The 17,843-nt window shown below is 34.9% G+C and overlaps 1 protein-coding gene across 1 annotated transcript in view; it reads left to right on the plus strand.

Annotated features, from left to right (window-relative positions):
- Nucleotides 1–13,261, plus strand: part of LOC128655712 (multiple coagulation factor deficiency protein 2 homolog) — a 70,985-nt gene extending 57,724 nt beyond the window's left edge. Inside the window, exon 4 of the mRNA XM_053709289.1 lies at nt 12,716–13,261. Within this exon, the coding sequence (XP_053565264.1) occupies nt 12,716–12,870 (155 nt within the window). The 3' untranslated portion in view covers nt 12,871–13,261. The remainder of the gene's footprint in view (nt 1–12,715) is intronic.
- Nucleotides 13,262–17,843: the final 4,582 nt, after the last annotated feature.

Consider the following 17,843-nt stretch of genomic DNA (forward strand, 5'->3'; position numbering starts at 1 on the left):
AAACTACCCCCTTGTTTCAGTTGTTTTGACAGATTAGTGTATCCAATCAGTGCAATGTTATCTATATGAAACACATTAACTAATGCCCTCTAGTGGTCAAAATGCATTCAGATTAGAGGCAGTCTTCAAGGTCTAAGAAATTAGCATATGAACCTCCTAGGTTTAGCTTTCAACTAAGAATACCAAGAGAACAAAGCAAAATTGGTTATAAAAGTAAATTGCAAAGTTGTTTAAAATTACATTTCCTATTTAAATCATGAAAGTTTTTTTGGGACTTGACTGTCCCTTTAAATATATTTCACAATTAAAAAGATTTACATAAACTTTTTTTTAAAGGAATTAAACATTAATTGACACAGGAATTTTGTTCAATGTTAATGTGTGTTTTATTATGTCTTTTTGTTTAATATCTTATTAATTGTGTTTCCCTGTGACATCAAATTATCCCATATAGATAGTTTAGTAGTGTTTGTTACTAGAGAAATGCTTTAAAATAGTAAGTTGTTCTGTTTTCTTCAAAATGTAAATCAGCTCTGTTATTATTGTAGCTGCGTCTGCTTTGTATGTTCAGCTGTTTGTACTATCATTGCAGAAATAAAGCTGTTTAAAAAACAAAAACAATATATCATATATTGGGCACCTCACACAACTATAGATGTTAATGACAGGAAATGTCTACTAACAAAAATGTGGACTATAGGTGAAGCAATGTTCAGTACATTTCTAACATGATCTCACCTTTACAACAAGGCCCCTGAGCAATCTAATGAGTTTTTGTCTAACTTACAGAAGTCAGTGTATTCTCTTAACCCTTCAGATCTCAGTGATTTATCTTACCAGTTGTATTCTGGAGAGTTTATCTCAAAATCAGTGGCATTGCCAGTAAGTAATTAGGGACACTTGTAGTAGACCAACCATCATTTTGTTGGCATGGCTTCAATGGGAGAGTTGTGTCATGGGTGGGGTTGGGGCGTGTTATAGCTGAGGTTGGGTGGGACAGGCATAAATGGGACCAGTGGAGCTGGAGAAGCCATCAGTAGAGTGTTGGAGGGAAAAGGAAGGGGGGGGGATCACAGTTGTGGGGGCATCCATATGCAGGGGACTAGTGCCCCTCTGGTGATGCCACTGCTGAAAATACACAGCTGAAAAAACAAGTTAAAGTACACTTAAAGTACTGCAATTTCATTTATATTATTTTATTCAAAATTTTTTACTTTTGTAAAATTTTGCATAAATGACAATTAGTGAAAAAAACATAACCATGTCAATAATACTAGTAATTAAATTAAGCTTATGTCACACTAATAAAACAGCTACACAATGCTTATATAAAGGTTATATAAAGCTTTCAATTAAATAAACATTTCCTTGCTTCTGTGAGATAATGCAACTCAGGTCATTGTTGGTAAGTCCTGATATAAAGTGAAGATCTTCAATAACGCTACATTTACACAACAAAAGGAACAGTTAGTAACAAAACAACCCCCCCCCCCTTCAGGGTACAGCAGGGCAAATAGAATATAAAGAATGCTTATTAAAAGTAGTATGATACTAAGGGAGATAAACCATAGTATACAGTGAAATCTAGGTCCTAGAAGACTATAAGAAGAAGGATCTTTTTATTTGATTACAAATTAAGAACACAATCATTTTTGCATTATAAATTGCATGTACATTAATAAAAGATCCAGTAGCTTGCAAACAAGCACAGAGTATCTCAGATGGATCTCAGTCCAAGCAGTCCATATGGGTTACAGCAGCGAACCCTGTATTAACGTTCACGAGTTTTGTAATGTATGACCATCCAACATAAGTTGCAATAGACTATTTTGATCAAGAAATAACAAGAAAATACAATGATGAGTACAAATGTGATGGATATGCAAAGAAATCTGAGAAGGATTATAGTAAGTATTTTTTCTTTATTTTTTCTTTTCTTTCACTGGACAAACCTAATGAAACTATAGAAACCCTAGCAGAAATCGTATTATTAGTAAATGATGCGATCAAACCATTTGAACAAGGTCTGGTGTGAGCTTGCTTCACCATCCCCTCTCTCCCCCGGGGCGAAGAAGAGGGAAAAAAACTGAATGAAATATAATTAAATATAATTGAGGTGTAAAACTCAAGACAAAATTAATGGAACAAAAGATGTTTAATATCCACAGTAAGGCAACCAAAGATAAGAGAAAATCAAATGTCCTAAATATTGCAGGCAGTGGTTCTCCTTAATCTAATACCAGGCAAACATCCTGCAAAAGAACCCTATAAGGGAACTAAAAGGAGGCGCCACATTGTGTGAACAGTATAAGGAACTGAAGGTGATGCTACAGCAGACCTTATATTTACAAGAGCACAAGCACACCCATGTCCTGGTAGGAGCAGGCTGAAACAATTGGCAGGGGTTGAGCACACTGGCTCTTTGGCTAAAGATTCCACTTCCCAGCTTTGCAGTCAAACTACACAATCTGATAAAGTGTTAAAACATTTATTAAAAGGCATAAAACCAAGATCTAGATGACTAAAAAATTCCAACGTTTCTCAATACGCACACTTTTTCATCAGGCATGTTGATATTTTTCAGTCATCTAGAACAAAATCATGTAAACCCGACGTGTCCTAAAAACTTATCGCAACAGATTTAACTTCTTCTCCCATGGACTTCAATGGAGTGGGCGAAAAAAACAAAAAAAACTAACACCCATACTCGCACACTAACCCGGCCACACATTAACCCGGCCGAATTTATTCAAGAACGCTAAACCCGACATGAAATATTAATTTCACATTTCAATGTTTTTTACATAGCAGAATATGTTCTATTTATTCTAAAATAAATATTTCTATATATATCTGATGTTTATTTTAGTACTATATATACTGTAGCTATAGATATATACAGATATACAGTATATAAGAATAAATATTTAAAAATGCAAAGAACATTTTCTATTATGTGTAGAAAAATGGTATGTAAAATAATAACACTACATACACAGTTAAACACATTATTAAATATTAATAGTGAATAAAAATTATCTTTCATGTTTTCAGGTATTTGACGTCAAAGGGCTCCTATGTTCATATATATATATATATATATATATACGTATATATATATATATATATATATATATATATAAAAACACAGAAATGGGCTAACTCTCAAACTAAACCGGGTACACATCCTAAGACCCTGCAAAATGCACAGCCCAGGGTGCACTCAGCCAGCTGCACAGCCTCCAGAGACCCAGGCAGTTATCCCCAGACTTAGAGGCTGTGCAGCGGGCTGTGAGTGCTATTGAGCACTCAGGGCTGTGCATTTTGCAGGGCCATAGGATGTGTACCAGGTCCAGTTTGAGAGTGGAGTCAATTTCCAGGTTTTGTATGTGTCTATGGAGATTACAAAAGGCCTGTGCACCCTTGTGTGGTTGCCAGTTTGATTGTGAGCATGCATTGTTTGGCTGTGGATAGGTCCAAGGAGGGAAGAGACAGTTACATGGATCCTGGGCTTTACCCTTTTGGCCAGATGCGGAACTAACTCTTCCATTTTTTGCTATTAATCTTAGCTGTGTAATTGCAAGTGAGTGCCTGACTTTCTCTGTCTGTGGTATATATGTTTATATAGTATGTGTTTTACTGTATATGTACTGTACATATTTAACATTCCAGTGTTCTTCACTTACAGGATAATGCCCTTTTTATTGTAAATACATATTTCTATATATATATATCTGTATATACCTATACCTGTATATCTATTCCTATAGGTATATAAGTATAGATGTATTTTACATGAACAGAATGAGATATAAAGAAATAGTAATTTTCACAAATGGTGTTCCAACAAAAAAACATGTTATACATTTTATGCAATCCAGATTTCATATGTCTGATATATATATATATATTGTTTTGAAAGAACACTTATATGACCCAGAAAGAAGCTTCATTGCACATGTAATACTCTGTGTGTTACTGGCAACTAAGCAGGGGCGGAACTACCATTGGTGTAGTAGGTGCAGTGGCACCAGGGCCCAAGAGCTGGAGGGGGCCCATAAAAGCCAGGCTATACATTGGCATATTCACAACGTGTGCAATCCTAATGCAGGGTAGCCTTTTATAAGTGGAAGTAGGAGGTCCATCTATCTATCCTCAAAATCATTATACAGAGCAGAATGCATTTTATTACTATTGCTTTTTACTGTTACCTTTAGTGTTGCCACCTCAGCCATGTTTTCCTGGACACTTATGAGTTACACATGCTGCAGGGTGTGCAGGGAGGAACATGTATTGTGTTTCTGGGGACAGCACTATTCATATTTCTCCCTGCACACCCTGCAGCATGTGTAACTTATAAGTGTTCTGTATTTTAAGGTACGGGTGGCAACCCTAAGGGGCCCCAACAAAAATCTTGCACCAGGGCCCTCTGTTGAGTAGGTCCACTACTGCAACCAAGGATTGCAAAATAAATAACGGTCTTATGCGTTTCTGGCAGTCTGGGGGAAGGGGGTTAAAGTATAAGTAACATCACTGCTTGTGTGCTACTAGAGGTCAGGAAAGCAGGTTCAAAGGTGAAGATTTAAAGGTAAAGCTTTGGGGAGGAACCATATCTGTGCTGAGTCACCTACAGATCATCCAGTATTTTATTGGAGTACAGATAAAGAATAAATTGGCTTTGGAACACAGAAATATAGGTATAAGGAAACATAAAATGTACAAATAAATGAACATATCTCAGTGCTGCTAATTGAATTTTGAGTTTTGCAGATTCATTCTACTTTCTGTCACAATTATTATGTCTCAAGAATTCAGCTATCGTTACAAGATGAACCGTTTCACAACTTACATTTTCTTTTTCTTTTTTTTTTTTTTACACATATTGCCCTGAGAGTTAATTTATCCCTTTCAAATAGAGTTTTAAATACTGTGTGACTGCAGTTCAAAGAGATGTGGGGGGGGGGGGGAAACACAAGTTGAAGCTTCTGTAGATCAAAGCAGAGTTGGCAGTTCTTTCCGAGGCTCCCATGTGACTTCTATCAGAATTACAGCACTGTAACAACAGAACTGCTTACGTACTGATGCTGGTATGCAGATTATCTGAAGCTTGTCAATTTCATTTATTTCTGTGTCTTATTACAATCTACTTTACACATCTTTATGCACTTGTCTCAAAATCCTGATACTTTTTCCTGATACATTTTGATGTCCTTTCTTTAAAGGTACGTCATTTTTATATACATACAGTATATACATACTGTCATTTTGTTTGCAAAAAATGCATTATTTTGCAGTCCAGGGAAAAATCTGTTGAGTATGTTTACCTGGCCAATTAGGGACAGAGAAAAATGAACTCCTGCACTGACCAAGCAATCACTGTGCAACATGTAAGAGGGTCAGAGTTCTAAAATCTGCAGACTCCAATCCAGCTTCTTGAGAGCATTAAAACACCAACACTTGCAAAATAAATAATGAAAATATATAGAAAGTATTTTTTTCTATAATATATTTATTTTCATCACAAAATGAGATATTTTATAGAGAATTAAAGATAAATTCCATTTTAATATTTAATGTCATTTTAATCTTTATAGTTTTGTGTGACTGTGGACATTTAAACACATGGTGCATATTTGTATACCATTGTATTAAATGAAGAACAATTTATATTAATGGTGAAGCAATAAAAGCAACACATAACACATATTCCATAAAAATCTGTATAAATAATACAAAAGTACCTGGCTAGTTAAACACCATACAGAAGAACAGTAATGTTGTGGTTCAACCAGGAATGCAACTAGACTTCTTTACCATAAAGGCTTACATGATACAGCCTCTCATTGACTGTACTGTCCTAGCCTTCCTTTTATCATTAAATAAAGGAACACAAAAATGTCTAACAGGGTCTGACTTACTGGTCCACTGCTGGTACGTATTATGTTTCCGGCTGCTCCATAACTTGTCCACCTGCTCTGAGGCCGCGGACAGAAATCAACCCGATCGAATACGAATCTGCAGAGGGCGGCATTGTTTTGTTTTTTTAGTTGTAATTTAGATTTTTTTATGTTTTTCTTAGTGTTAGGTTTTTCATATTTGTAATTTAGATATTTTAATTGGTAGTATTTTTTATTTTATTAGATTAGTTATGTTAGAATAATTTATAGTTTAATGTTAGGTTTATATTTATTTCACAGGTAAGTTTTTTTAATTTAAATAGAGTTATATTGTAATTTTAATTTAAAGTTAGGGGGTGTTAGGTTTAGGGGTTAACAGTTTAATTTAGTGTTTTGCGATGTGAGGGGCCGGCGGTTTAGGTGTTAATAGGTTTATTTAGTGGCGGAGATGTGGGAGGCCGGATGTTTAGGGGTTAATAACTTTATTTAGTGGCGGCGATGTCAGGGAGCGGCGGAATAGGGGTTACTAGTGCGAGATTGACGTTGCGTTACAGGCTAAAATGCTTGTGGTATAGCTATATCAACATGATTTCCAATAGCGGCGTTACTGCTTTTACGCTGAAATTGCCATTTTTTCAGCGTTAAAGGGACACTTGAACCCAAATTTTTTCTTTTGTGATTCAGACAGAGCATGAAATTTTAAGCAACTTTCTAATTTACTCCTATTATCAAATTTTCTTCATTCTCTTGGTATCTTTATTTGAAATGCAAGAATGTGTCAGTATATGGCCGGGTTATAATACAATATATTTAATAATTATTCTTTAAAATAAACCCCCAATAAAAATGCATATACCAAGACAATAAAATTAATGTAAATTCTTTATATTAGTTAAAATTTATAGACACATTGAAATATATTTATAGAAAACCAGATATGAATCAAACTATACACGTTTAAACTGTTATAATATGCTATGCAAAGATCATAAAAATTACCTTATTCACAATAATCTCTCAAACCAGAGTTGAATTTAAATATCACAATGAGATGCCAAGGTAGGGTTTACTAACTTTAACAGTGCTTAGTTAAACAATAGAACAATATACTTTAACAGTCAGTTTTTATGCTACGTTGTCTGAGATGAAATAAATTCTTATTAGCTACAATAAAGGCAAGTTCTAATATATATATATATATATATATATATATATATATATATTTTTTTTTTTATTTTTTTTTTGCAAAGATAAATTACACACCAGAGAGATTTACTTACTATAATAGGTCTGATTTGGAAATATGCAATACAAAGGACCTTTGTTTGGTAAATAAATTATTTAGTAACAGTGAATAGTTAAGACTACACAGGACTGTGAAACACAAGTTTAAAATACAAATTGTCATTTTAAAATTACTAACTGCAATTCAGTTATAGTTACCAACTACCTTTGTCTAAAATACTAAAGATAAACAACAGTCATACATTACCAACATGAGCCAATTTTAGTATTCCAATCTTTTTCAAATATTTTCAGATCACCTCATATGGAGAAAAGTTATTGCATAGATCAAGAAGTCTCAGCATTTTTGCTTAAAGTGATTGTGTCCCCAAGTATGGCAACCAGTTATTCAATCACCAGTGTAAGCAGACAAAAGGTTTTGTCCCTTTTTCTTGCATTCAGCTTTTCTTATATCTAATCATTGGTGATCTGTTTTTGGTTACGTCCCACGGAGCTTGTCACTCTCATTGATTATCTGGGAGATGCCTCCCTGATTGGCTCTGTATGGGTTCCAATAGTTAATTTATTTGGCTGTCATACCAGTTCCAACCCCCTAGGGGGCAGCAAACAACCAGCAATATAGTCTTACCATTCATTTTTGCTATATTCTAAATATCTCATATTAGTATATCCACCATAATATAATTCCCAGCATCAACAAGTCACATGTTCCAAGTGTATTGGACCATGTCATACTATTCATCCTGTTTATTTTAATTTGAAACACCCGTATGTTTCTATTGATCATATTGATAAACAATTACACTGTCAATTATTTGCTCTCCCCCAGAATCATAGTATTTAAAATCCTGATATATATTCATAAAAACACAGCATATTTCACATTCCCAACAATTTTTGAATACATAGATCCATGTTCATGGCTAACATTCAATGGACATTTTGCTGTCTGTAAGATAAAAAAAATGTTACCATTTTGAAACAACATTTATACATCTACCATACAGCTTATTCATTAAGTTCCATATACACTTATCTAATATGTTGCTATTTGTCACTGCTTCTTAAGTCCACAAATACACATTTCTATACAGTATTTCAAATTATACAGGCTGTACTCCAAAAATGAACCCAAGAGTTACAATGCAAAACATGGGTCTTTGCTGAGCCAATCTTCCTCTAGACATAACGTCCAGAATTTGTGGATTCAAAACAACAGGGACAATTTAACACATATGTGACACTCAGTCATTTCCTCAGCCAAAAATTTGCCCTACGAATCTCATTAGGCCTCAAAGAAAAATCCCAGACACCACATCTCCACCAACCCAGGGTTTCCTGTGACCTAGGTAATGAGAGAGATGTTCTCTTTGAAGTAACTTACCTTTTCTCTAATTGAAACAGAGAGAGGGGGTTTGTTTACACACAGTTTCACAAATAAAATGAGTTCTTGGTCTTATCATAAATCTATGTGTAGATAAATATACATACGTATATATATTATTTAATGATACTCAGATATCCTGACAAATGTAAGTTTAGATGCCAGCCCATTTTTGGTGAACAACCTAGGTTGTTCTTGCTGATTGGTGGATAAATTCATCCACCAATAAAAAAGTGCTATCCAGAGTTCTGAACCAAAAAAGAAGCTTAGATGCCTTCTTTTTTAAATAAAGATAGCAAGTGAACGAAGAAAAATTGATAATAGGAGTAAATTAGAAAGTTGCTTAAAATTGCATGCTCTATCTGAATCACAAAAGAAAAAAATTTGGTTCAGTGTCCCTTTAAAAGCCGCAACCCAAAACTCATAATCTAGGTGTATGTGAATAAATGTATTTTGTGTCTTTTTTAACTAAATCCTAAAGAATGTGCCCAATTATACCTAACCATAAAGGTTAAAACATATATACAATGCAGAGCTATGAGTTATCAATGAGCAAGCTAGGAAGAGGATGTTGTGGGGTAAAAATGAAATCATAAATGATTGCTAAAGCTGTACAAAGAAAAAAATACTTTATTTCTAAACAGACAATGAAATATTTTTATAACAAAGGATATAAAAGTCCTTCATAAAGGTTCAGCACAGATAGCGCAAATGAATATTTGAATACTTGAAAATAACATTCAAGGCTGCTCTTCTCCTATTGCTGAACAGGAACATTGAACTCAACAAATTTGTATAATGCTTAGGAAATAAAAGTATTTAAACATTTTTGCATGAACAAAAGGTTAAGTTAAATCTATTTATTTTTATTTCAAAATGAACAGGAAGTGCTCTATACACTGATAGTCTAAAGTAGTGGTCTTAAAGTACTGGCCCTGGGGCCATATGCAGCCCTCAAAATAGTTTATTCTGGCCCTACCTTGTTTATTAGGTAAATTATTAATTTGGCCCCATCAATATTCTTAGGTTTTTAAGAGGTGTAATAAGTGATGTTCTATATAGGCACTCACAAGATAAAGATACAGACAAGCATGCATTGTCCAGTGTAGACTCCCAACATGCACTGCTTTGATAAATGTCACTTTTTATTCAGTTCCAGAATGATCACTTCACTTGGCACTCACAAGATAAATATACACTGTGTATGTCTGTTGTGGACTACAGATACTATCATGCACTACTACTTGGGTAAATATCACTTCCAATTTCTATTATATCCAGTTCCAGGGCACTCACTCTGTTCAAATGTCCGCTATGGAACGCAAAGGACACTTGGCCAGTGGCTTCCTGCATACAATGAGCTTGATACCCCTGGTCTAAAGGATAAAAGCTCACTGGCTGATATAGAAGACACCCATAGCTCTGTTGGTGGACAGTTCAATTAATAATTAAATGGACAGTCTACACCTGAATTGTTATTGTTTAAAAAGATAGATAATCCCTTTATTACCCATTTCCCAGTTTTGCATAACCAACACTGTTATATTAATATGCTTTTTACCTCTGTGATTACCTTGTATCTAAGTTTCTGCAGACTGCCCCCTTATTTAAGTTCTTTTGACAGACTTGCATTTTAGCCAATTAGTGCTGGCTCCTAGGTAACTCCACGGGCGTGAGCATGATGTTTTCTATATAGCACACATGAACTAACGTCCTCTTGTTGTGAAAAGAAATATATGTCAAAATGCATTCAGATAAGACGCGGCCTTCAAGGGCTAAGAAATTAGCATATACTTAGGTTTAGCTTTCAACAAAGAATACCAAGAGAACAAAGCAAAATTGATGATAAAAGTAAATTGGAAAGTTGTTTAAAATTACATGCACTATCTAAATCATGAAAGTTTATTTTTGACTAGACTTTCCCTTTAATAAATAAAATAATTAACATTTTAAACTGAGCTTTCATATGTAGCAAAGAAAACAGTTAACTTGAAACCCCTTTAAAGTTGCTTGAAGAAATAAGAAACTAAAATAAAACACAAAAAAACTAAGACGCCACATCACACTTGACCAGACGAATCCCCAGAGTAATATATATATATATATATATATATATATATATATATAGCAATGTCCAAAGGAATGCACTCACCAATCCAAACTGTGTAGTACCGGGGTGCTGTGTAGAAAATAGCAAACTTGAAATCCATTCATCCAGAACAGAACACTGCACTCACCGGATTTTCATTGGAATAAAATGTCCTTTATATGATACAAAGTTTAAAAAATGAACATCCCTAATCGTTTCGGCACCCACCGGCGCCTTGTTCACTGGGAGCTAAAGTGCAAAAAATGTATAGTGTTAACCACTACCTCCACCTCTATAAATACCCATAGTGCTCTTAGTTCACAGTGCTAGGGCCAATCATCAAAGATCATTAACACCTGTTGGTACTCATATTGCAACGTTACACTGTCTTGTGTCTAACATCCTGCTATTCAAATATTGTCATTATTACTGTCCCAGCAAGTAAAGTTTGTCTAAGATCATGATATAATAGGTCCTTAACCTGTTACTATCTAAATTAAAAACCAAAACATATCCAAATGTTTAAACTATGATAATGCATACAGCGTGGGCTGTGTGACACGCAATCGGGAGAACAACACGGCCCCTGCAAGCACATGGCTAATTATACTAACCAATCAACATTAGCTGCATGCTGGAGCCTCAAAATCCACCGGCTAAATTTCTCTAATCAGAAGATACAAGAACAAAGCGGCACTGGTTAGCTTCATACCTCACAACATGTCCTGGAGACTACCTCAGGCAGAGAGGTTGGTGGCTGAGGAAGGGACATCTGGAGTGGAGTCACATCATAATGGAGGGGGTCAAGCTGTTAGTGGGCAAAGCTGGGTGGGAATGATTATATCAGGCTGTAGAGGGTCCTCATAAAAGCTGGACTTTATAAAGTCTTGGATTGTTGCAGGAGGAACAGGGGCAGTGCTCCCAAAACATGATGATCCCTCAAATTGTCAGCAGGTTGGGAACTCTGTAGCTTGTCTAACATTAAAAGCATCCCTAGATAATGTAAATGTACTTGCAGAATTGTATACACCAAACCAATTGTGTCTGTATGAGCACTGGACCCTTAGAGTCCACTGCGGCATCCCTCAAGCCAAAATACTTAAATATTATAAAATCATTTAAAATATTAATATAAAAACAGCTGAGTTCCTCAGCCTCCAAAGCCACATTAACACTTGTTATATAACTGTTTCATCAGACTACTATTGCTTTTAAGGTAGTATCTCTCTCTCTCTTTCTTTCTGTCTCTGTCTCTCTCTCTCTGTCTCTCTCTCTCTTTCCATTAATATTTTTTAAAAATGTCTCTGCCTGCATAGGCAAATCACTATGATTGGCTGAAAATATATGTCTTCTTATAGGCATATATTAAGGAATTTATATGATGGCATTAAGGTAATCTTGACCATGGGGCCCATTTATCAAGCTCGGGATGGAGCTTGAGGGCCCGTGTTTCTGGCGAGCCTAAAGGCTCTCCGCATTCAGCGAGGTCTGGTGGACCTGATCCGCACTGTCGGATCAGGTCTGCCAGACCTTTGATAAATATCCCCCCATGCCTGTTACTATTTGTTTAATATATCATATAAATAAATGTAATATATTACGCACACCTGTCTAAAGTGAAGTACAAATGCTAATCTATATTTATTTAAAACAACAACTATTACTTTTTTGATTACAGGCCCTTACTTTCTTTCTAACAGTAATGTGCATACAAAAGTATTAAACAATAGTATAAAACCACCTATAGATTACATGTATAAGCTGGTTTATAACATGTAAATATTGCATAATGACATAATATATTGTTGTTTACATGTGGTCCTATCCCCACTATAAGCTGTCCCATTTTATAGATGCAAATAAATATTCTGAAATCCAAACCTTTGCTGGTCCAAAGCAGTATGGATAGTTATGTTTCACACTCACACACACACAAATATATATATATATATATATATATATATATATATATATATTTGTGTATTATTACTAGTTTTAATAATGATAATAAAAGAGATCCAGTATTCAAGTTACATTACTCATATATTATACATTTATTTAATGTGTACAGTCTAATAAAATATGTATTTTTTGATGCAGAAATGACAGATGAAGTTCTTCAGGAAGACGATCTAGACAAAGATGGATTTTTAACTTATGCTGAATACATGCACTCTCAAAAACGAACAGCCAGTCCTACCACCATCCTGGACAAGAATGCCAAGGACAAAAAAGGAACCAAGAAAACAACCTAAAACAGATACAAGTGGCCAACATATAAAAGATTCTGGACCAAGAGTTGACATATACTGTATATTACAAAAATTATCTACATTGAGTCTTTCCATTTGATTACATTATATATGTCCATCCAATATCAATTAGTTAACATGACCCCATTGGTAGCCTTGGTTCTTATGAACATATTGCATTAGGTTCTGTACTAACATTCATTAAAAGCTAACACTAAAAACTTCAGCTACTCGGTACTTGAATTTAACTCCCTTTAACTCAGTCTGTACCATGTTTGAATACATTATGCTATTTTGTAGAGCCCAGTGTTTTGTTTTACTGGAATGTAAATAGGGGAAAAAAAATCACCTTATTCCTATAAAAACTAATAAGAAATAAAAAATTGCTTGTATATCTGCGTATTATATGGTTATTATGACTTATTTAAATAAACATATATATATATATATATATATACACTGTACTGCTTGATCTGAAAATGTAACTATGAATTATTTTTCACAGTTAACATTCATATAACATAAGTGATCATTTCTTTAATTCTAATAGAAACAATGGTACAATAACTGAAATGAACTTTGCCAATTTAAAGGTAGTCAAATGCAATTTTTTATTATATGTATGTACAGTTAAGTACTAAATATGAATACAAAATCTATTTTAAAAATATTGCAGAGTTTTGCTGTTTAAGAGCAATCCAGGAATACATCTCTTGAAAACTCACTTGAGTAGGTTTTCATGGTCTCCTTTGCTTTGGCCAATAAGATGACAGATATAAATGGATTCCTGGGTAGAGCTGAGCACTGGTTGGATAGCATGTATCAGAGTCAAATAAACTACAGATAAGTTAAAGTGAAGGTAAACTTTGGTGAATGAAAACCCGTTTTTTTTAAAACCAAAATCCTATTAAAAACAGGTGCACTTTCATTCATCAAAGTTTACAAAGCAGCCGTTTTGATTAAAAACTAACCTTTTTTTCTTTTCACAGCCAGTGCAGCTTCCCCCTCCTGGAAATCCTCTCTTCACACGTCAGCAATGACTAATCCGGCTTCCTCCAATAACGGCTTTCCCCCAGGGTAGTCATTGCCTGAGGCCATGCTGTAATTGGAGGAAGCCGGATTAGTCATTGCTGACGTGTGAAGAGAGGATTTCCAGGAGGGGGAAGCTGCTCTGGCTGTGAAAAGAAAAAAGGTAAGTTTTTAATCAAAATGGCTGATTTGTAAACTTTGATGAATGAAAGTGCCCCTGTTTTTAATAGTACTTTTAAAAAACGGGCTTTCATTCATCAAAGTTTCCCTTCACTTTAAGTTGTGAAAGCACAGTTCGAGATAAATTGTAGAAAATGTAGGCAAAATAATATTTTTTACTATACTTAATTGGAAATAAAATAAGGTTTGTGGAAAACCCCAAAACTTGTTCCTCCACTGAGACTGGTAATATTATTGCAGTACTGAATCTTCTTCACTCTAATGTGAACACTCATTATGTGTTGTGTGAAGTATATCTACAGCATAGTCCCATTCCTAATAAATTCCTCATAATAGGTTACAGCAGACTTGGAATTACATAAGCATCTTCCCGTAGTAGCCTAGCGTTTTCCTACCAACTAACAATTTGCCCTTTTTTTGTATATCTCTTATGGCAAGCCATTTTATGTTTGGTCTTAAAAAAAAAAAAGGAAAACAGGTGAAGGTAAATGGTTCTTTTATGTTTTGGACTGAATTATGATTAAAATGTGTGGATATATAGATAAAGTTGTAAGAGGGTTGAAAGCTCCAAGAAGTAGAAGAGAGAATATGAATGTTATCTGTGAGTAATAATTGCATTAAAAATAGCACAAACTCCTTCATTCACATTTGCAAATAATTTATTAGGGGATCAAACATTATACATTGGGAAAAGACTTATGCACATAATAGATATAGATAGATGGATAAATAGACAGCAAACAGTCTGTATCATCATGCTGGCATTAGCTAGGTAAATATCTCAATACAAACTATACTTCAACTAACTGTCCAATACTGATAAATTAGTAGATAAACCCCCAAAAATTAATCACATAAAATGGCCAATATTCACAAAGAGAGAGAACACAAAGAAAAAGGTCTGTCCCAATAGTGTGCAGATCCACATGCAATATAGCCAGCCTGCCTTATACACCATTGCTAGTAAATGGTATCAGACCAAACATTATAGTAAAGCCAGTATGGATCATGCGCCAGGCATACAGAGCTGTTTTAAGAAAGTTGTAATTGAATGTTTTGTATGACTAGTGATTTTAAAGTGGCTTGGGATAAATGTGCACAAAGGTACACTATATGACCAAAGATATGTGGACACCCATACTAATTGTTGAGTTCAGGTGTTTCAGCCCCACTCATTGCTAACAGGTGTATAAAAAACAGCACATAGACAAGATATCTCCACAGACAAACAATGACAGTACAATAGGTAATACTGAAGAGCTCAGTTACTCTGAAAGTTGCGCTTTAATAGGATGCCACCTCTGACACAAGTCAGCTTGTAAAAAATCTGCACTAATAGCTCTGCCCAGTCAACTGTAAGAGCCATTATTATTAAGTGGAAGCCTCTAGAAGCAGCAACAGCTCTGGACCACGCAAACATACAGAGCTGAGTGCAGTTCATAAAAATCACCTATTATCTGTTGCATCACTCACTACAGAGTTCCACACTGCCTTTGGAAGCAACATCAGCACAAGAACTGTGTACTGAGAGCTCCATGAAATGGATTTTTCTGGCTGAGCATCTTTAGAAAAGCTTCATATTAGTATGCACAATGCCAAGAGTTGGGTGGAGTGGTGTAAAGTACAACACCAATAGACTCTGGAGCAGTGCAAACATGTTCTTTGGATTGATGAGTCCTCCTTCACTATCTGGCAGTCTGATGATAGAATCTGGGCGTGGTAGCTGGAAGGATAACACTACCTACTGGAATGCATAGTGCATATTGTAAAGTTTGGTGGAGGAGGGATAATGTCTGAGGCTGTTTTTCCAGAGTTTTTGCTATGCCCCTTAGTTGCAGTAATGGTTTGTCTACTTTGTGGCAACAGTTTGGAGAAAGCCCTTTCTTGTTCCAGCATCACTGTGTCCCTGTGTACAAAGCAAGATTTATGAAGACAAGGTTTGATGAGTTTGATGTGGAGGAATTTGAGTGGCCTGCATAGAGCCCTAACTTCAACCCTATTTAACAGATTTGGGATGAATTGGAACACTGTGAGCAAGACCTTTTTATCCAACATCAATGCCTGACCTCACAAATGCTCTTTTGGCTGAAGTGGCGCAAATTTCCATTGACACACTCAAAAATCTTGTGGAAAGCCTTCCCAAAAGAGTGGTATCTGCAAAGGAAGGGGTGCAACTCCCTATTCATGCCCATTGTTTGGAATCAGATCTCTAACAAGCTCATATAGGTGTGATGGTAGCTGGAGGAAGACAAAGTTATATGGATAGCCTATAGGGGAAGGTGAGATAATTTGGATGTGACATTTGGTTTGTACTTGAATCATTATGATTATTGACAGAATGATTAGGTTAAAATAATATAAACAAATCTTTATGGACTTACTTGTATTGGAGGGTAAGATATTAAATAGACATGTGCATTTAGTTTTAGACAAATGCAAAAAGTTACACATTTTCCTGATTTTTTTACATTTGTTTGAAACATTAACAAATGAACAAACAGACTAATGCATATCACACAAAAATGTAGTTGATTAAAAAAAATTACTCTTTAGGCGGGTAAGGGTTCGCATTCAATAGCCATCCAACAATGTCCTTGTAAGTTGATTGATTCCTGTATCAACCAATGAGTATTTAAGATTCACTTTTGTTCTTGACAATCCTAAACCCATTTAAAAAATATATTAAAAAACTCTAGACAATCTCTGTCTAGACAATCTCTGATGTATCCATGTATTAAAATATGATGTGTTTATATGAGTTCATAGCTTGCCTCAACTCCACATTTGTCTAAATACTTCTGTACTATGTGATTTTCCCTCCTTCTGTTGAGCCAAGGAAATGTAGTGATTACCTCTAACTATGCTTGAACTGTGAGAAGTTTGGGACCGTCGCTGCCTAATTACTTTTAAAAAAAAATCTCATCTTTATCTCTCACAAAATTACTGTATTTATGTTTGTTGTGTCCTGTACTTATAAAAAAATAAATCTATATGTACTATCTGTTTGTGTACTTGAACTGGTAAAGATGAATAAATATATAAAAAACAACAACTGAATGGTAACTAGAGAGAAGAACTCTTTGAGGACCAATACAAAGACAGCTTGTAGTTGTACGGACCAATACAAAGACAGCTTGTAGTTGTACGGACCAATACAAAGACAGCTTGTAGTTGTACGGACCAATACAAAGACAGCTTGTAGTTGTACGGACCAATACAAAGACAGCTTGTAGTTGTACGGACCAATACAAAGACAGCTTGTAGTTGTACGGACCAATACAAAGACAGCTTGTAGTTGTACGGACCAATACAAAGACAGCTTGTAGTTGTACGGACCAATACAAATACTAAGCATGTGATGAAGAGACAAAAGAGCGTGCTATTTGTAAAAACTCACAAGCTCCTCATCTTGTTGCCAAACATAAATGTGCCTTTATTATTTAAAGGGACACGAAACCCAAACATTTTCTTTCATTATTCAGATAGTGAATACAATTTTAAAAAGTTTCCAATATACTTCTATTGTAAAATTTGCTTTGTTCTCTTGTTATTCTTAGTTAAATAGATATCTATATAGGTAGCGGGCACATGTTTGAAGCACTACATGACAGGAAATAGTGCTGTCATCTAGTGCTCTTGCTAATGTATAACATTGTTGTAAATCTGCTGCCATATAGAACTGCAGAAACGTGCGCACCCCTGAACTTACCTTCATGATTTTCAACAAAAGATAACAAGAAAACAAAGAACATTTGATAATAGAAGTA

Source organism: Bombina bombina, chromosome 4, assembly GCF_027579735.1.
Source record: "Bombina bombina isolate aBomBom1 chromosome 4, aBomBom1.pri, whole genome shotgun sequence".
NCBI lineage: Eukaryota > Metazoa > Chordata > Amphibia > Anura > Bombinatoridae > Bombina > Bombina bombina.